The sequence below is a fragment of the Borostomias antarcticus genome, assembly GCF_949987555.1.
Source record: "Borostomias antarcticus genome assembly, chromosome: 18".
NCBI lineage: Eukaryota > Metazoa > Chordata > Actinopteri > Stomiiformes > Stomiidae > Borostomias > Borostomias antarcticus.
The window spans coordinates 19,462,500-19,482,499 of NC_140251.1; the positions used below are offsets into that span (position 1 = coordinate 19,462,500).

The 20,000-nt window shown below is 48.0% G+C and overlaps 2 protein-coding genes across 3 annotated transcripts in view; both read right to left on the reverse strand.

Annotated features, from left to right (window-relative positions):
• Positions 1-13,188, reverse strand: part of selenoo1 (selenoprotein O1) — a gene marked incomplete at its 3' end in the record, with an annotated part of 17,696 nt that extends 4,508 nt beyond the window's left edge. Inside the window, exons 1-8 of the mRNA XM_084452828.1 lie at positions 12,497-13,188; positions 10,114-10,317; positions 9,861-10,038; positions 2,471-2,601; positions 1,407-1,684; positions 918-1,080; positions 304-489; positions 4-97 (exon numbers count right to left, since the gene is read on the reverse strand). Coding sequence (XP_084308954.1) covers positions 4-97; positions 304-489; positions 918-1,080; positions 1,407-1,684; positions 2,471-2,601; positions 9,861-10,038; positions 10,114-10,317; positions 12,497-13,092 — 1,830 coding nt within the window. The 5' untranslated portion in view covers positions 13,093-13,188. The remainder of the gene's footprint in view (positions 1-3; positions 98-303; positions 490-917; positions 1,081-1,406; positions 1,685-2,470; positions 2,602-9,860; positions 10,039-10,113; positions 10,318-12,496) is intronic.
• A 218-nt stretch (positions 13,189-13,406) lies between these two features.
• The window catches only part of trabd (TraB domain containing), a 20,247-nt gene continuing 13,653 nt past the window's right edge, over positions 13,407-20,000 (reverse strand). The window contains exons 6-10 of one of the 2 annotated variants that reach the window (XM_084453184.1): positions 19,975-20,000; positions 19,246-19,385; positions 17,880-18,052; positions 16,192-16,288; positions 13,407-16,105 (exon numbers count right to left, since the gene is read on the reverse strand). The exon at positions 19,975-20,000 is cut by the window's right edge and continues 85 nt beyond it. In XM_084453184.1, coding sequence (XP_084309310.1) covers positions 15,934-16,105; positions 16,192-16,288; positions 17,880-18,052; positions 19,246-19,385; positions 19,975-20,000 — 608 coding nt within the window. In that variant the 3' untranslated portion in view covers positions 13,407-15,933. Of the gene's footprint in view, positions 16,106-16,185; positions 16,289-17,879; positions 18,053-19,245; positions 19,386-19,974 lie in introns of both variants that reach the window. The other variant, XM_084453183.1, reaches the window with a different exon arrangement.

The window sequence follows — 20,000 nt, forward strand, 5'->3', positions numbered from 1 at the left end:
CACCACGCGGGGGTTGGCCCCGTCCATCGCCCTCGCCCTCTCCTCCTGCAGCGCTGTGACATCACTCTGGCCCTCGCACTCCCTGGACAGACGCTTCCTGGGGACGGGCGGACCGAGGACAGGTCAGCGCACGTTCAACCGCGCCCGGCGCACCAACGGAACGCAGGAGCCGCGCAGTTAAAAGCAGGTACATCACAGGCTTTACTCCCATCAATCACTATAGCTCCTCCCCCTAACCTCCTCCCTCCCTCCCTCCCTCCCTCCCTCCCCCGTCCTCTCCTCTCCTCTCTCCTCCCCCTCTACCTGTAGCGGGCGGTCCAGCGGCTCCAGTCTTCGGCCTGTTTGACCCTCAGCTCGTCCTGGGTGGTCTCGACCAGGTCCTGCAGTCTGCTCATCTTGTCCAGCTGCCGGGCCACCGTGGCTCGGTCCGAGATCATCTGGAACAGCGCCGGGTTGCTCTTGGCCATGGACAGCAGCATGGCCAGCTCCCTGGGGGGGGGGCGAGGGATCGGGAAGGAGAGGAGGAGAGAGGAGAAGAGAGGAGGAGAGGTCAGTGTGTCCACCATATCTGTTCATCTCAGCATATCCCTCTGAGATTCTACTCTCATCTCATGTTGTGTCTGTGTTTACTTGTTTTTTTGTTTGTTTTTAAAGATATTCTTTAGGGCTTTTCAGCTTTTAATGTTATAGGACAGTGTAGAGAGACAGGAAATGTTGGAGAGAGAGAGGGGAGGACATGCTGCACAGGACCCGAGCCGGGAATCGAACCCGGGTCCGCCGCGCAAAGAAGGTGCGCGCCTTACCTGGTGAGCTACCGGGGCGCCCCTGTGTTTACTTGTTTTAACCATGTACGGTGACCTTGGCTGTTTTGAAAGGCGCCTTGAAACAAAATGCATTATTATTATTATTATTATTACCGGGGGTCCATGCTGGGCTTGGCGGCCGCCATGAGCTCCTCCCGAGAGGCGCAGTGCTGGAGCAGGAGCTCCATGGCCCGTCTGACCACCTCCTCCTCCTCCTCGCCTGGCGCAGGGCAGGGGATCCCACTCAGGCTGCGGAAGGTGTTGGTGAAGTCCGCACCTACGGGGGGGGAGCAAGAGAGACGCCCCCAGACCGACGGGACAGCCCAAAACATTTTTAACCCTTTTAACCCTGAAAGTACAGTGACAACATTTCGAATATTAATTGGATTTTCCCTATAATACTAGAAAGCGCAGTTTCTCAGCTTTCAGCAAGTGTTGGAGTGAGGAATTTTTTTGATTTGTTAGATTTTTTTTTAATATTATTAAATATTTGTTAGATATTTTTAAAATGTTGCCGGTGACGTGGTCGTATCGAAAGGGTTAAAGACGTCAAACGGTGAAACGCGGTAACCTATGACCTGGAAGGAGTCCGTGCGGTCCTACCGGTGTTGTGCATGGTCTGGAGCAGCTCGGTGACCAGCGTCTCATCCTCCGGCTCCTCCTTCCTCACCAGGCCCAGCTTCCTCCTCATGTTGGCCAGGTAGAAGGCGTTGTAGAGGGGCAGGTACTCGTCCAGGACGGCGTCGGCCCTCTCCGGGGGCAGGTCGGGGGCCAGCGCCTCGGCCAGGCGGGACAGGTTCCACCTGCAGACCGATGGCTGGGCCTGGTAGGTGTAGCGCCCGGAGTTGTCAGAGTTGTTGCAGATGAAGTCCGGGTCGAACCTGCAGCACGGGCAAGAGGAGGAAATAGAGAATAATAAAGTGATCGTGTGTTCGTGTTACAGGAAAGTACATGATTAACTGTCCTTGGAAAGGGAAGTTCATTCCTAATGGTGCGTTCGTTTGTGGTCGGAGGTGGCAAGTCGCAAGTGGCAAAATACCTACCTCCGACCTGTGTGCATTCAGCTATATACCATTATATCACAGTTACCTAGTTATATCTATATACCATTATATCACAGTTACCTAGTTATATCTATATACCATTATATCACAGTTACCTAGTTATATCTATATACCATTATATCACAGTTACCTAGTTATATCTATATACCATTATATCACAGTTACCTAGTTATATCTATATACCATTATATCACAGTTACCTAGTTATATCTATATACCATTATATCACAGTTACCTAGTTATATCTATATACCATTATATCACAGTTACCTAGTTATATCTATATACCATTATATCACAGTTATCTAGTTATATCTAGTGCATTCGAGCAACTGGGGGCTGAGAAACATATCCGAATTTGCGACGAGGAAGTGCGAGTTCATGAGGTGTTTTATTTAATCATTCCTAGTAGCAAGTCACAATTTGCCACCTCCCAGTTATAAACGAACGCACCATAAGAACATGTAACTACAGCAGAAGAGAGAGCGTGACACACAGGTTGGCTAATCCTCTAGAAGCCTCTCTTAGTGTTATGTTTAGTAGGTGTTTTTGTAAGTATATGTATGGCTCTTTGATGTGTATATAAATCAAGTGATGTGTGACCGGTCCATGAAGCCGTAGGGTCCGTAGTCGATGGTCAGACCCAGGATGCTCATGTTGTCGGTGTTGAGGACGCCGTGACAGAAGCCAACACACTGCCACTGGGCCACCAGCCGGGCTGTACGCAGCACCACCTACACACACACGCACGCACACAGTACACACACACACACACACACACAAACACACACACACACGCACGCACGCACACAGTGCACACAGTACACACACACACACACACACACACACACACACACACACACACACACACACACACACACACACACACACACAGTGAGCCTGGTCCAACGGGGAGCAGAGCAGAGCAGAGGGCTGGAGATGCTTTTACAATAAGATGGGAGATTAAAGCTGTCATTCTGTTCACAAAGAACGCAAAAGCAATGCAACTGAACAAGTATACAAAACAAGTATCACTCCTAAATACTTTTAAAACAAGTATCACTCCTAAATACTTATAAAACAAGTATCACTCCTAAATACTTTTAAAACAAGTATCACTCCTAAATACTTTTAAAACAAGTATCACTCCTAAATACTTTTAAAGCAAGTATCACTCCTAAATACTTTTAAAACAAGTATCCCTCCTAAATACTTTTAAAACAAGTATCACTCCTAAATACTTTTAAAACAAGTATCACTCCTAAATACTTTTAAAGCAAGTATCACTCCTAAATACTTTTAAAACAAGTATCACTCCTAAATACTTTTAAAACAAGTATCACTCCTAAATACTTTTAAAACAAGTATCACTCCTAAATAATTTTAAAACAAGTATCACTCCTAAATACTTTTAAAACAAGTATCACTTCTTAATACTTTTAAAACAAGTATCACTCCTAAATACTTTTAAAACAAGTATCACTCTAAATACTTTTAAAACAAGTATCACTCCTAAATACTTTTAAAACAAGTATTACTCCTAAATACTTTTAAAACAAGTATCACTCCTAAATACTTTTAAAACAAGTATCACTCCTAAATACTTTTAAAACAAGTATCACTCCTAAATACTTTTAAAACAAGTATCACTCTAAATACTTTTAAAACAAGTATCACTCCTAAATACTTTTAAAACAAGTATCACTCCTAAATACTTTTAAAACAAGTATCACTCCTAAATACTTTTAAAACAAGTATCACTCCTAAATACTTTTAAAACAAGTATCACTCCTAAATACTTTTAAAACAAGTATCACTCTAAATACTTTTAAAACAAGTATCACTCTAAATACTTTTAGAGGGTGTAACAAAATAGCACCTGAGCAAGAACAGACAGACTCTGCAGGCAGATTGAGAGGATAGAAAACACGGCTCCTGGCTGTCTCCTATGTCCTATCCTCCTGTCTCCTATGTCCCTGTCTGTCTCCTATCCTCCTGTCTCCTATCCTCCTGGCTGTCTCCTATCCTCCTATCCCCCTGTCTCCTATCCTCCTATCCTCCTGTCTCCTATCTCCTACCCTCCTGTCTCCTATGTCCCTGTCTCCTATCCTCCTGTCTCCTATCCTCCTATCCTCCTGTCTGTCTCCTATGTCCCTATCCTCCTGTCTCCTATCCTCCTGTCTCCTATCCTCCTGTCTCCTATCCTCCTGTCTCCTATCCCCCTATCCTCCTGTCTCCTATCCTCCTATCCTCCTGTCTCCTATCCCCCTATCCTCCTGTCTCCTATCCCCCTATCCCCCTGTCTCCTATCCCCCTGTCTCCTATCCTCCTGTCTCCTATCCCCCTGTCTCCTATCCTCCTGTCTCCTATCCTCCTGTCTCCTGTCCTCCTGTCTCCTATCCTCCTGGTAGTCTCCTATCCTCCTGTCTCCTATCCTCCTGTCTCCTATCCTCCTGTCTCCTATCCCCCTGTCTCCTATCCCCCTGTCTCCTATCCTCCTGGCTGTCTCCTATGTCCCTGGCTGTCTCCTATGTCCCTGGCTGTCTCCTATCCTCCTGGCTGTCTCCTATGTCCCTGGCTGTCTCCTATGTCCCTGGCTGTCTCCTATGTCCCTGGCTGTCTCCTATGTCCCTGGCTGTCTCCTATCCTCCTGGCTGTCTCCTATGTCCCTGGCTGTCTCCTATGTCCCTGGCTGTCTCCTATGTCCCTGGCTGTCTCCTATGTCCCTGGCTGTCTCCTATGTCCCTGGCTGTCTCCTATGTCACCAGATGTACTCTCTTACAAACATGATTGTGATTGGGGCCTTGAGAGGACTGGATCTTTATTTGGGCTGTTGTGACGGCAGGTCTGTTCTTTATAGCGTCTATTGGTACTGATGACTAACATGGTCTCTCTTTGCTGAGCAGACAGAGTTAGTGATGGATACCCAGGGGTTCAACTGGGCCGCGTTATCACCGGTCCATCCATCAGCAACATTTTAGTGATTTTTACATGTTTTCTCAGTCTTTATTGTTAACATAATGCAGCCGTTTCATTTCCCCATTAAACAATCATAATAAGATTGCTTTTAACTTCCGGAAGGAACTTGGATCTACAGACTGAACTAGAATCTACTAAGTATAATTTTCTTACTCTAATAGGAAGTGCTAAGTGCTAGTCGTCAGTGTGAAGCTGCTTTGTTAGTCAATTCTATAGTGAGACTTGTTTCTGCCTGAGAGAGACTGATTGCCCTGGTGACTGCCCTGAGGGAGTGGCCTACTCTCCTGTGACCTTAAACACTGCTGCCCTAGAGGGAGACATACCTTAAACACTGCTGCCCTAGAGGGAGACAGACCTTAAACACTGCTGCCCTAGAGGGAGACAGACCTTAAACACTGCTGCCCTAGAGGGAGACAGACCTTAAACACTGCTGCCCTAGAGGGAGACAGACCTTAAACACTGCTGCCCTAGAGGGAGACAGACCTTAAACACTGCTGCCCTAGAGGGAGACAGAGACAGACCTTAAACACTGCTGCCCTAGAGGGAGACAGACCTTAAACACTGCTGCCCTAGAGGGAGACAGACCTTAAACACTGCTGCCCTAGAGGGAGACATACCTTAAACACTGCTGCCCTAGAGGGAGACAGACCTTAAACACTGCTGCCCTAGAGGGAGACAGACCTTAAACACTGCTGCCCTAGAGGGAGACAGACCTTAAACACTGCTGCCCTAGAGGGAGACAGACCTTAAACACTGCTGCCCTAGAGGGAGACAGACCTTAAACACTGCTGCCCTAGAGGGAGACAGAGACAGACCTTAAACACTGCTGCCCTAGAGGGAGACAGACCTTAAACACTGCTGCCCTAGAGGGAGACAGACCTTAAACACTGCTGCCCTAGAGGGAGACAGACCTTAAACACTGCTGCCCTAGAGGGAGACAGACCTTAAACACTGCTGCCCTAGAGGGAGACAGACCTTAAACACTGCTGCCCTAGAGGGAGACAGAGACAGACCTTAAACACTGCTGCCCTAGAGGGAGACAGACCTTAAACACTGCTGCCCTAGAGGGAGACAGACCTTAAACACTGCTGCCCTAGAGGGAGACAGATAGACCTTAAACACTGCTGCCCTAGAGGGAGACAGATAGACCTTAAACACTGCTGCCCTAGAGGGAGACATACCTTAAACACTGCTGCCCTAGAGGGAGACAGGCCTTAAACACTGCTGCCCTAGAGGGAGACAGACCTTAAACACTGCTGCCCTAGAGGGAGACAGACCTTAAACACTGCTGCCCTAGAGGGAGACAGACCTTAAACACTGCTGCCCTAGAGGGAGACAGAGACAGACCTTAAACACTGCTGCCCTAGAGGGAGACAGACCTTAAACACTGCTGCCCTAGAGGGAGACAGACCTTAAACACTGCTGCCCTAGAGGGAGACAGATAGACCTTAAACACTGCTGCCCTAGAGGGAGACAGATAGACCTTAAACACTGCTGCCCTAGAGGGAGACAGAACTTAAACACTGCTGCCCTAGAGGGAGACAGACCTTAAACACTGCTGCCCTAGAGGGAGACAGAGACAGACCTTAAACACTGCTGCCCTAGAGGGAGACATGCCTTAAACACTGCTGCCCTAGAGGGAGACAGATAGACCTTAAACACTGCTGCCCTAGAGGGAGACAGAGACAGGCCTTAAACACTGCTGCCCTAGAGGGAGACATGCCTTAAACACTGCTGCCCTAGAGGGAGACAGATAGACCTTAAACACTGCTGCCCTAGAGGGAGACAGATAGACCTTAAACACTGCTGCCCTAGAGGGAGACAGAGACAGGCCTTAAACACTGCTGCCCTAGAGGGAGACAGACCTTAAACACTGCTGCCCTAGAGGGAGACAGACAGGCCTTAAACACTGCTGCCCTAGAGGGAGACAGACAGGCCTTAAACACTGCTGCCCTAGAGGGAGACAGACAGACCTTAAACACTGCTGCCCTAGAGGGAGACAGACAGGCCTTAAACACTGCTGCCCTAGAGGGAGACATGCCTTAAACACTGCTGCCCTAGAGGGAGACAGACCTTAAACACTGCTGCCCTAGAGGGAGACAGACCTTAAACACTGCTGCCCTAGAGGGAGACAGACCTTAAACACTGCTGCCCTAGAGGGAGACAGACAGGCCTTAAACACTGCTGCCCTAGAGGGAGACATGCCTTAAACACTGCTGCCCTAGAGGGAGACAGAGACATGCCTTAAACACTGCTGCCCTAGAGGGAGACAGAGACATGCCTTAAACACTGCTGCCCTAGAGGGAGATAGACCTTAAACACTGCTGCCCTAGAGGGAGACAGAGAAAGGCCTTAAACACTGCTGCCCTAGAGGGAGACAGACCTTAAACACTGCTGCCCTAGAGGGAGACAGACAGGCCTTAAACACGGCTGCCCTAGAGGGAGACAGACAGGCCTTAAACACTGCTGCCCTAGAGGGAGACATGCCTTAAACACTGCTGCCCTAGAGGGAGACAGACCTTAAACACTGCTGCCCTAGAGGGAGACAGACCTTAAACACTGCTGCCCTAGAGGGAGACAGACCTTAAACACTGCTGCCCTAGAGGGAGACAGACAGGCCTTAAACACTGCTGCCCTAGAGGGAGACATGCCTTAAACACTGCTGCCCTAGAGGGAGACAGAGACAGACCTTAAACACTGCTGCCCTAGAGGGAGACAGACCTTAAACACTGCTGCCCTAGAGGGAGACAGACCTTAAACACTGCTGCCCTAGAGGGAGACAGACCTTAAACACTGCTGCCCTAGAGGGAGACAGACCTTAAACACTGCTGCCCTAGAGGGAGACAGACCTTAAACACTGCTGCCCTAGAGGGAGACATGCCTTAAACACTGCTGCCCTAGAGGGAGACAGAGACAGACCTTAAACACTGCTGCCCTAGAGGGAGACAGACCTTAAACACTGCTGCCCTAGAGGGAGACAGACCTTAAACACTGCTGCCCTAGAGGGAGACAGACAGGCCTTAAACACTGCTGCCCTAGAGGGAGACATGCCTTAAACACTGCTGCCCTAGAGGGAGACAGAGACAGACCTTAAACACTGCTGCCCTAGAGGGAGACAGACCTTAAACACTGCTGCCCTAGAGGGAGACAGACCTTAAACACTGCTGCCCTAGAGGGAGACAGACCTTAAACACTGCTGCCCTAGAGGGAGACAGACAGGCCTTAAACACTGCTGCCCTAGAGGGAGACATGCCTTAAACACTGCTGCCCTAGAGGGAGACAGAGACAGACCTTAAACACTGCTGCCCTAGAGGGAGACAGACCTTAAACACTGCTGCCCTAGAGGGAGACATACCTTAAACACTGCTGCCCTAGAGGGAGACAGACCTTAAACACTGCTGCCCTAGAGGGAGACAGACCTTAAACACTGCTGCCCTAGAGGGAGACAGACCTTAAACACTGCTGCCCTAGAGGGAGACAGACAGGCCTTAAACACTGCTGCCCTAGAGGGAGACAGACCTTAAACACTGCTGCCCTAGAGGGAGACAGAGACAGACCTTAAACACTGCTGCCCTAGAGGGAGACAGACCTTAAACACTGCTGCCCTAGAGGGAGACAGACCTTAAACACTGCTGCCCTAGAGGGAGACAGACCTTAAACACTGCTGCCCTAGAGGGAGACAGACCTTAAACACTGCTGCCCTAGAGGGAGACAGACCTTAAACACTGCTGCCCTAGAGGGAGACATGCCTTAAACACTGCTGCCCTAGAGGGAGACAGAGACAGACCTTAAACACTGCTGCCCTAGAGGGAGACAGACCTTAAACACTGCTGCCCTAGAGGGAGACAGACCTTAAACACTGCTGCCCTAGAGGGAGACAGACCTTAAACACTGCTGCCCTAGAGGGAGACAGACCTTAAACACTGCTGCCCTAGAGGGAGACAGACCTTAAACACTGCTGCCCTAGAGGGAGACAGAGACAGACCTTAAACACTGCTGCCCTAGAGGGAGACAGACCTTAAACACTGCTGCCCTAGAGGGAGACAGACCTTAAACACTGCTGCCCTAGAGGGAGACAGACCTTAAACACTGCTGCCCTAGAGGGAGACAGACCTTAAACACTGCTGCCCTAGAGGGACAGACCTTAAACACTGCTGCCCTAGAGGGAGACAGACAGACCTTAAACACTGCTGCCCTAGAGGGACAGACCTTAAACACTGCTGCCCTAGAGGGACAGACCTTAAACACTGCTGCAGGGCTGAACCTGTCAAGGGGACTGGTAGATGAAAAAATCCACCGGCCAAGTATATTTTTTACCGGCCAAAATTATAAATGGTCTTTTTTTTCACATTATACATCTGTTTCAGTACTTCTCATTCAGATAATAGTATTATGTTGAATACATGCTCTGTGTTTTGTCGTTTCGTCGTCGGTTTAACTACACCAGGTAAGTGTCGCCACATCCTAGCTTTTGTTGACTTCGCCTTCTCCACAGATGATTTCTGTGCGAGGGTAGCTTCCAGTCAACAGTCTCTCCTAGTGCGTGAGGTCATGTGACTGAAAACTTTATTTGGTGCAGCGGGGAGCTATTTAAGTGCAACACACAACAAACAGAACGCTGGTCTATGGCATGGATGTGGAGACATCGCACGCATAATTGATTACATGACTCTATTGGCACAAACATTTACCCACCAGCGTGGCGTGGAAATTTTACCCGCCATTGGCGGGTGGCGGGTGTTAATTTTCAGCCCTGCCTGTCTATATACTCCCTAGCCTACGTCTCTGAAGAACGCCACGTTCCTCTCCAGCCTACCTAGAACGCCACGTTCCTCTCCAGCCTACCTCTCTGAAGAACGCCACGTTCCTCTCCAGCCTACCTCTCTGAAGAACGCCACGTTCCTCTCCAGCCTACCTAGAACGCCACGTTCCTCTCCAGCCTACCTCTCTGAAGAACGCCACGTTCCTCTCCAGCCTACCTCTCTGAAGAACGCCACGTTCCTCTCCAGCCTACCTCTCTGAAGAACGCCACGTTCCTCTCCAGCCCGTCTGTGTGGCTCTGCTGGATCTCCGGGTAGAAGGTCTGGATGACGTAGTCCAGCATCTGACCACGGATCTCCTCATGGCCGTAGCTGGGGCCCTGGCGGCCTGTGAGCTCGTCAGCCCGCTTAAAGATCTCAAATGAACCGAACCTGAGAACGGAGACATACAGTCAGACAGGCAGGACGAGACGAGACGAGACGAGACATCCAGGGCCTGAGTCTGACCTGAGGAAGGTAGGTGCGATGCGGAGGACCACGGAGCACTTCTCGTGGCGGGGGTTCCCGCTGTAGAAGATGTCCCTGATGACGTGGCTGTCGGAGGTGACCAGCGAGCCGGCGCGCGTGGTGGGAACACCCAGGAAATGCATCGCCTCGCTGCACAGGAACTCCCTGATACTGGACCGCAGAACCTTCCGGCCATCTGCTTGTCTGGGGGAGGGGGGGAGAGAGAGAGGGAGGGGGGAGAGAGAGAGAGAGGGAGGGGGGGAGAGGGGGAGAGAGATGGAGAGAGAGAGAGAGAGGGGGGAGAGAGATGGAGAGAGAGAGAGGGAGAGAGAGATTAGACACAGAATCTGATGATACAAGGGGCGAGGGTCATGCAGGATCATGCAGTGTTTTTTATTCGTGGGGGGGCACTGGGGGTGTTGGGGTTCCTGAGGGGGGTCCAGATAGAAGTGATAGGTCCAGCACCCGTCTGTCAGCCTGAATCTGACCCTGGGAGTGGTCATATCAAGAGAGAATGTCATGAAGTTACATTTCATTAATTACTGATAAACTGCATGGCAATAATCTTGAAAGCTTGGACATTAGAAAAACTTAGATAGAAGTTGAAGTTAAACTTAAATAGATCAGCTGATTGGGAAATCTGTTATCAAACAGTGATTCCGCTGGTTTTTGGAAAAGGGAAAGAAAAGGGGAGAATGTCAATCTTCCCCTCAAAAAAAAAATCTCAAAGAAACATTTTGCAAATACATTTCTGCCTAAACGCACTTTTGAAAGAATAATTACATCCGCATATTTATCTCAGTACCTGTCGCTGCGGCACTTTAAAGGTATAATATGTAATATGTAGATTAAAATAAACATTTTAAAGGTATAATATGTTATATGTGGATTAAAATAAACATGCAATTTGCTCCAGCACGCATGCGCACAGCGCACAATCGTTGCTCCAGCACGCTGTGCGCATGCGTGCTGGAGCAAGTGAGGAAGCTATTTCGTGTCTAAAGATGTTTCTAAAGATCATATTACAGAGGCATGTGAAAAACCACAACAGGCCTATGCTCTCTATGTAAGCACAACTAGCGATTCATCAAGACAGATTGATGAAAACAACCGTTTCGCGGCAGAAAATAGATTTTTTAGAAGCTGCATTCTCAGTGCCCCGTCCACCACCATTACATGGATATACTGGCTCGCGCTGGATTTTAAATTTCTTCTACAGGCCTCCGAACTACACCAAAGTGATCTCGGTGAGTCAAACGTCTTATAATATGTCGTAAATAAGGTCCAGGTTGTCAAAAACGAGCATTGTCCTTTAACTTTCCCAGCGCCGCAGCCTTCGCGCGTACTGCGCCCCCTACTGGACAGACAGAGACGGTGATCTTGAATAAGCACCATGACTAACGCTGTGTTTGGTAACAGCACCATGACTAACGCTGTGTTTGGTAACAGCACCATGACTAACGCTGTGTTTGGTAACGGTAGCATGACTAACGATGTGTTTGGTAACAGCACCATGACTAACGCTGTGTTTGGTAACGGTAGCAATGGTGGATCAAGTCAAATTTCTGTTACCAATTTTTCAGATTAGTTTGTTATTTTCACCGAAAGAGAAAAGCCGACTAACCGAACCGTCAGGTTAGTCTAGCTAGACTATATCCACGCCTAGAGCAACATCTGACTGACTGTTACCAAATAACAACGTAGGCTGGACATTTCATAACAGTCATGTTAAGTAATCAACTATCGTTGGCTAAGTGACAGGTAGGATATGAAAAAGAAAAGTCTAACTAACGCTGATCCCAACCCCCAGGAACTTGGCCACGCAGTTACACTCTGTAGTGTCTAGCCTACATAATAAGGGACTACTTTATGTTATATAGTAACATGCTGTTGCATGCGCAATGAGGCGCGGATTGATCTCTCTCTGCCTGTTCACCCTGAGTCTCGACCATTAAACATCGTTAAACTGAGTGCTCTTCTCAAGTGTTTGATTAATGTATAGTTGTGTAGTTAGGCCACATACACAACACACCCAATGCATGGGAGGTTGTGTAAGCTCAATGAAATACAATAAAATGTATTTAAGCACATCCACCATGCTGGTGCAGGACAACATGACCTCTGATCAAGTCAGGTCGAGGTCACACCACTGCTCCACAGGGTTATTTATCAGGTAAAAGGTGACAACATTTCAACCCGTGTGGGTCTTCGTCAGGTCGTGTCACTTTTTACCTAATACTTGTCACTTTTTACCTAATACTTGTCACTTTTTACCTAATACTTGTCACTTTTTACCTAATACTTGTCACTTTTTACCTAATAAAACGCCCTGTGGAGTAGCTGTGTGCGGACCTCCTTACTTGATCAGGTTGTGAAAGCTCACCTGGAGAAAGGAGTCAGTCCAGCTCCCTTGACCTGGATCTCCCACCTCCCGCTGGGGTTCTCTTTAAGTGGGTTCTCTTTAAGTGGGTTCTCTTTAAGTGGGTTCTCTTTAAGTGGGTCTGGGTTCTGCCCCGCCGGGACCTTCACCTCCCCCAGGTAACAGGCCGCCCCGTCGCCCAGCTGCCCGGCGAACTGACCGAACTGGTGTCCGCAGTAGCAGTGGGCCGCCGGCTCGGACCCGGGCATCACCCTGGACCCGCTCAGGTACTCCGGTCCCAGCGGGTCGGTCAGGACCTCCTCCCCATCCAGGCCCAGCAGAGACAGAGCCCCGGGAGACACGGCCACGAACACGGGCTTGACCAGCGGCTGAGGCTTGACCCTGGAGAAACACGCTCCCTTCACCTGCCTGGTCCCGGGCTCCTCCGACGGGTCGAGGGGGAGGGTTTTCAGAACCACATTATCAAAGTCAAGTCGTTCCAGGGGTGATCGACTCATTCCCAGACCCATGTTTGCCATCCCGACAGTGGAGAAGTATCTGATCACTACACCAGAGAGAACAATAGTGTGTCGTTGCAAACGAAGACCTAAAGTAGCCATTCAGTCAAGGCCATTTGTAAAGCTGTCTCTTATGTTACCCAACTCTCCACTCCCTCTGATTTCATAAGTTTACTAAAGCAGACTGCGCAGCGTGAATACAACCATGGCGCAGCGGTGCAACTGTATTATTGGTCCGACCGGAAACCAAGACTGAACCGTAACGTCACCGTGTGTAAAGCAAAGATGTATTAGCTACAGTAGGGCGCATATATTGTAAATATCAAATTTAGACAAACCGAAAATCAGGACAGTTTAGACCATTATATATATACCATATCTTTAATTAAAAAGTTGAATAGTTCAATACAGAATTATTTAGGCTTCAACATTTGGCTTGGTAACAATGACTATGTTAAAATAGGGGTGGGAGGACAGATGAGACAGCATTCATAACGTTTTCTCTTGCAACATTCAATCACCCTAAACACATAAATGAGTGGGAGGCATATCTGACCTCTGTATTGTGTAAACCAGGGAGAGGAGATGCATGATTGGGTAGGGTACCTGTGAGATTTGAGTACATTTAGCAGACACCTTTATCCAAAGCAACAATAACTTGTATTAAGATAATTAACAGTTAAACTCTCCATCTCCAGTATTGAGAATGACATTTCTGATCAAATATGGTAGTTAACCATATAGGTTAAATCAATGAGCCAATCAGCCAACAGTGTTTTCTCTAAAGGTTCAGTCAGTTCAACCCAATGTCACATGTAAACATTCAGATATCCCAAAGCTGTAGCTTTCACCAAGATCCCAGTATATATTTACATTACATTATCTATTCAATGAATGTATCGATTCAACGAATGGAAGGGGGGATTATTGTTGTAATAATGTTTACAATTTGAAGAATTACACATTTCAGATTGTCAGATTTTATAGGCTACACTCCAGTCCACTCATGGAAGAGAATTGGTGCGTCTACGTCTACAACCCAAAGCATTGACCAGCAACAACTGTTTATCATACACGTGATAGGTTTGCACCCATGAAACCCGTTCCTAACAAGAGCGTTGAGGGGAAGTTGAAGGGGGACATTTCCAAAACTGCACACCAGGAGGATGGGGGATGTCACTGAACCTGGTCCTACCCAGCAGGCAGACACACACAGATACAGATTGTGTTTGAGATCTTTAAGCTGCGCAGTACAGAAGCAAATACATGAATGTGATTTCAGAGACACTTTCAAACATATACTTGGATATTGTGCCGTTCTGCCCGACTGCAAATGCAGTGAACCTGAAACCCCAGCAGAGTACAGGACAGGAAAGACATGGGTGTGGATGTTCAAGCCATAGCTACAGCAGCAGAGGCGTTAAGGACCCGTCCCAAATCAGACCCCAGCGTCCTGAGCCCCACGCTGCTTCTCAGGGGTCTGACGCGTGTCAGATGTGGTGGTCGCCCCAACCTGCCCTCTGGGCTGCTGGCTGGCGAGTATTGCCACCATATTGCCAACCCTTGTAGAACGGACCCTAACATCCGCCGTGAGGAGTCGAGCTAAGAGGTTGCTTTGGGAAGGAACTTACAAGTCAAAGGCAGCGGTGATAGCAGAATAAGGCTTTTATCTCCCACCCTGACCCCCTCCATTCCACGCAATCCCAGAGTCCCCGTCTGTTCCCAATTGATAAGCAGGGTCAGGGCGGGACTAAGGACATGCATATCAGAAAAGCATGTGGTCTGAATGTCAGATTCCAATACAGATTTCATAGATGGCTTCTTTTTTTTTTTTTTTACAAAGTGCATATTTTCTCTTGTCCAGTCTGAACATCCAACACAAAAACTGGTCATTGGTCACAAAAAGACCCATGGATACACTGTACACGTTGTACAGGTACTCACACACATTTCAAACGATTGGGTTGTAGTAATACATATGTATAAATGTCAATGTATTGCACACCTACAATCAAACTGAAGTTGTCATTGGGAACTGCGGAGAGATCATCTCCAACTTGTAATCATGAAACATTCCCTGGGTTTTCCATACCGTAACTCTCCTAGAGCCCTTCTAACAGCGCCATTCGTCTGTTGATGTGAGCACAGACATAAACAATAGGCTACATGTCTCTAGGCTAGGGAGAGGACCACTGTTGAAGAGTACTATTGAGTTCATCAAGTCATACTAACCTCTTATGCATGCTTTGGTATCATTTCACTGTACATGAGTTGAAGTGAACTTCATTTTAAATTGAGTTAATCTATTGAACTCATTTTATCTTTCATTCTAGGTGGAAATCTGACCCTAATGACGATGACTGATTAAAGTGCTGGGTTTGAGCACGCTGATGTAAACAGCCTGGTGTGGTGAGTCCAGGGTCCAGGATTCAGGCAGAGGGAGGAGAACATACTCATTTAAGGAAATAAATGTGTGACTCAGAATCTGGCTGTGTTATATACTCTTATATACTTACTCTAATAGGGTTAGCTCAATTTTGGTATGGGACAATTACTAAATCAATTCTTTAATGAGAAAAAAATAAATGAAAATTGCACCACATTCAAGTCCCAATCTCAATTGGAATGTGGGTGAGATGAAAACGTTAAAAAATATATAATAAAAAAAAAAGTCAACGTTGTAAACCTTATAAAATTCTTCTCTCAAACCAAAAATAAAGTAAAATGTAAAAATAAAAAACGGTTGGGTACGGGGGTGTTTTCTTGGGGAGCACGGTCCTGTTTCCACAGAGCCCATGAGGTCCTGATCAGCTCATTGGTCGACCCCTCTCTCTCGCTCCCCCGTCTTTAAGGCCATTGGTGGTTGATGCATTGTTGCGTTTTCTTATTGAGATCATGTCACAGGTGTGGAGAGGGCATGTGGGGTCAAGGGAAGGGACCCCATCAAGCAGCGGGCGGCCGCATGTTCCCCAGTAGCGATTGGACAGCAGGTAAGGAACGCACGGCCCTGGACATGCGCTCTCCGGCGCGGAAGCATGCGTATCCCAGCATCCCTAGCATCGCACCTTTTAATACGGTGCGCAAGACCCTGCTTACTCGAGAGGGGGGAGCCACACTGGGAACAGAGAGAAAGAGAGATTACTACAAACTCATTTGATCTAAATTGCCTTCATCCATATTGTGAATATTACTCACACACACCTCATGATCTCCTGAATGTTGAGCTCCTGATCCCAGTTGCGTTCGATGCCGGGCACGTGGCCCATCCCCACCACGCCCACCACCACAGCAGGCACTTCTACCACGAGAGAGAGAGAACAGCACCAAAACACTTCTGTTCATATTCACACAGTATGGAAATGTGATTGTCTGGGTCCAGACCTTTGAATCCGCCCACGCCAGCGAATTAACCGATTCTGCTCTGGCATCGTGAAATAGCAGCTTTCTTGGTTGAAAAATAATCTGTCCAATGAGCGGCGCGGGGGGGGGGGGGGACTAACGATTAGTTAATTAGCACCATGGGCGGGAATAACGCCGTTGTCAAGCGTTGTCAAGATTCAGGCAGATACGTTGGTCTCTAGTGATTGGTTAGGGAAAATCGAATGTCCCGCCCCCACGGAAATCGGTTAGAGTGGAGACAATGTCAGATGGAAATGGAGTGTAACGAGTTGACTATTCTGTCTAATATCAGCCACGTCCTCATCTGACTCCTCACTGTACAATGAATTATGCACTTAACTTACTTTCCCTAAATGTAAGACAACACATTCACTGGCTTCAAATTATATATAAATGTATTAATTTAAATTATCCTCCTTATTTAAAACAGAGTTTTGTTCCTTTTAATTGGAACTACCAAGTTAGTCAGGCGCTCTGCTCTACTCCGCTCTGTTTCTGTCTCGCATGCTTCTTTACTGTTGGAAAAAGAGCTTTAAAGCTCTAAAGTTTTTAGTTTTTAGTCTTTAAAGTTTAAAGGCCCAGCAGGTTGGACTAATGTAGCGCATGTCCTCTTATTCTGAGACGGAGTCCTCTTACTGTCATGGACGCTGAGACCGTTTATACGTCCTCTTACTGTCATGGACGCTGAGACCGTTTATACGTCCTCTTACTGTCATGGACGCTGAGACCGTTTATACGTCCTCTTACTGTCATGGACGCTGAGACCGTTTATACGTCCTCTTACTGTCATGGACGCTGAGACCGTTTATACGTCCTCTTACTGTCATGGACGCTGTGACCGTTTATACGTCCTCTTACTGTCATGGACGCTGAGACCGTTTATACGTCCTCTTACTGTCATGGACGCTGAGACCGTTTATACGTCCTCTTACTGTCATGGACGCTGAGACCGTTTATACGTCCTCTTACTGTCATGGACGCTGAGACCGTTTATACGTCCTCTTACTGTCATGGACGCTGTGACCGTTTATACGTCCTCTTACTGTCATGGACGCTGTGACCGTTTATACGTCCTCTTACTGTCATGGACGCTGTGACCGTTTATACATGCTGAACCTGATCTTATCTACGTGTCTTGGAGATCCACTGTTTCTGTTACTTAACCACCTTGGCCGCCTTGTGGTTGATGTTTTTTCATTAATGAATGTGTTTGTTTTCTGTGTTTTTCTTCTTTTATTTTGTTTGTTATTGTCTATGTCTGTCTGTATGTTGTTGTATTGAAAATTGTCTAACTATCTGTTTATTTACACTTATGTTATGTAGTGTTTGTCGTATATGTTAGGACCCCCTCGAACACAAGATGGTGCCTCTCAAAAGGTTTATCCTAATAAATAAAACATTTGTGAAGATGCTGCTGTCCTAATGGGAAGCTCTGGTGAGTGATCCAGACAGGCAGGCGGACAGACAGGCACGGCAGCTGTAATACTCACTCTCTGCATTAGGGGGCGCCTCCACGCTGCGTGTAGCCTGCCGGAGTGTGTGTGTGAGGTAGATGTCGCGCTCTGCTACGATGGTCCGATGCAGGGCAGGGAACTCCCCAATCATCTCTGACATGGTCTGCTCCAGCAGGTCCTTCTGCTTACACTTCTCTACGTCCTCCTTACTGAGATACACACACACGCACGCACGCACCCACACACACACACACACACACACACACACACACACACACACACGGTGAGAGAACAGCATCCCTGAGAGAACAGCATCCCTCAGGTTTTCTGTGTTTTCAATGGGTTTATTAATGAATCACTAACTAGTTTAGAAGTCCCCCAAATTAGTTTCTATCCAGTTGGGATCTGTTATATTGAGTTACATCTATCCATTTGGGATGTGTTATATTGAGTTACATCAGTGCTTCCCCTAACACTGGACAGGCGGGTTGCTTCGAGGGTCTTAGCACGCCACCAGAAAAAATATCCTCACCCAGAGTTCAAGTACATTTATTCCAATATTGCATTACATACAGCTTCCCTCTTGTCCCCTCCTATCCTGTTACTGCCAGGTGCTGCGGTCAGCCCTGAGAGGGGGTTGTGATAGTAGACAGGACTGGTTCTGGTCCGTACCTGATGGGGTCAGCCCTGAGAGGGGGTTGTGATAGTAGAGAGGACTGGTTCTGGTCCGTACCTGATGGGGTCAGCCCTGAGAGGGGGTTGTGATAGTAGACAGGACTGGTTCTGGTCCGTACCTGATGGGGTCAGCCCTGAGAGGGGGTTGTGATAGTAGAGAGGACTGGTTCTGGTCTGTACCTGATGGGGTCAGCCCTGAGAGGGGGTTGTGATAGTAGAGAGGACTGGTTCTGGTCCGTACCTGATGGGGTCAGCCCTGAGAGGGGGTTGTGATAGTAGAGAGGACTGGTTCTGGTCCGTACCTGATGGGGTCAGCCCTGAGAGGGGGTTGTGATAGTAGAGAGGACTGGTTCTGGTCCCTACCTGATGGGGTCAGCCCTGAGAGGGGGTTGTGATAGTAGACAGGACTGGTTCTGGTCCCTACCTGATGGGGTCAGCCCTGAGAGGGGGTTGTGATAGTAGACAGGACTGGTTCTGGTCTGTACCTGATGGGGTCAGCCCTGAGAGGGGGTTGTGATAGTAGAGAGGACTGGTTCTGGTCCGTACCTGATGGGGTCAGCCCTGAGAGGGGGTTGTGATAGTAGACAGGTCTGGTTCTGGTCCGTACCTGATGGGGTCAGCCCTGAGAGGGGGTTGTGATAGTAGAGGACTGGTTCTGGTCCGTACCTGATGGGGTCAGCCCTGAGAGGGGGTTGTGATAGTAGAGAGGACTGGTTCTGGTCCGTACCTGATGGGGTCAGACAGGAAGCACAGCCCCCAGGCCAGCCGGGCCTTCTGCCACAGGCTCAGAGCAGCGATGGCCCGCTTGAACGTCACCGGGATGGGCCGGTCCCCCAGGTGGAACTTACAGAACGGCACCCGGCCAGCCTGGGAGACGAGAACACAGAGACCGCTAAGAGAGAGGCAACACTTCTTCAACCATACTGTGCATATATTGTGGCTTTGTTAAGTGTTAAGTGTGTGTGTGTGTGTGTTAGGGCTGCACAATTAATCGTGAATTAATCGAAATCGCGATTATGACCTCCGCGATTAACTAATCGCAAAAGGCCACAATTAATGTGATTAATATCTTTGCTTTGAATTGAGTGTGCTAGGACTACATGGACGAATCACAGGCGCTTATGCTGTCTGACCAATCACATGCGTTCCCGCTGAGTGCGCAGTGCGCAGCAATTTCACTGAGAAGACAGATAGCAGTAGGTCAAGACAAGTGTCACAAGAGTACCCACAGCTGTGATTAGTGAAAAAAATTGCGAAAATGAGGTCAGTGAGTTAGTAGCAAGAAAGGGATCAACGTCCGTGATTTGGGAGCATTTTGGTTATTGTATATGAATATTATATATTACATATTAATCACAATTATTAATCGCAATTACCATTTTGAAGCAAATAATCGCAATTATTATCTTTTGTCATAATCGTGCAGCCCTAGTGTGTGTTCAGTAGTCCCTCGCACCTCTTTGAAGGCCTCCCTGAACTCTC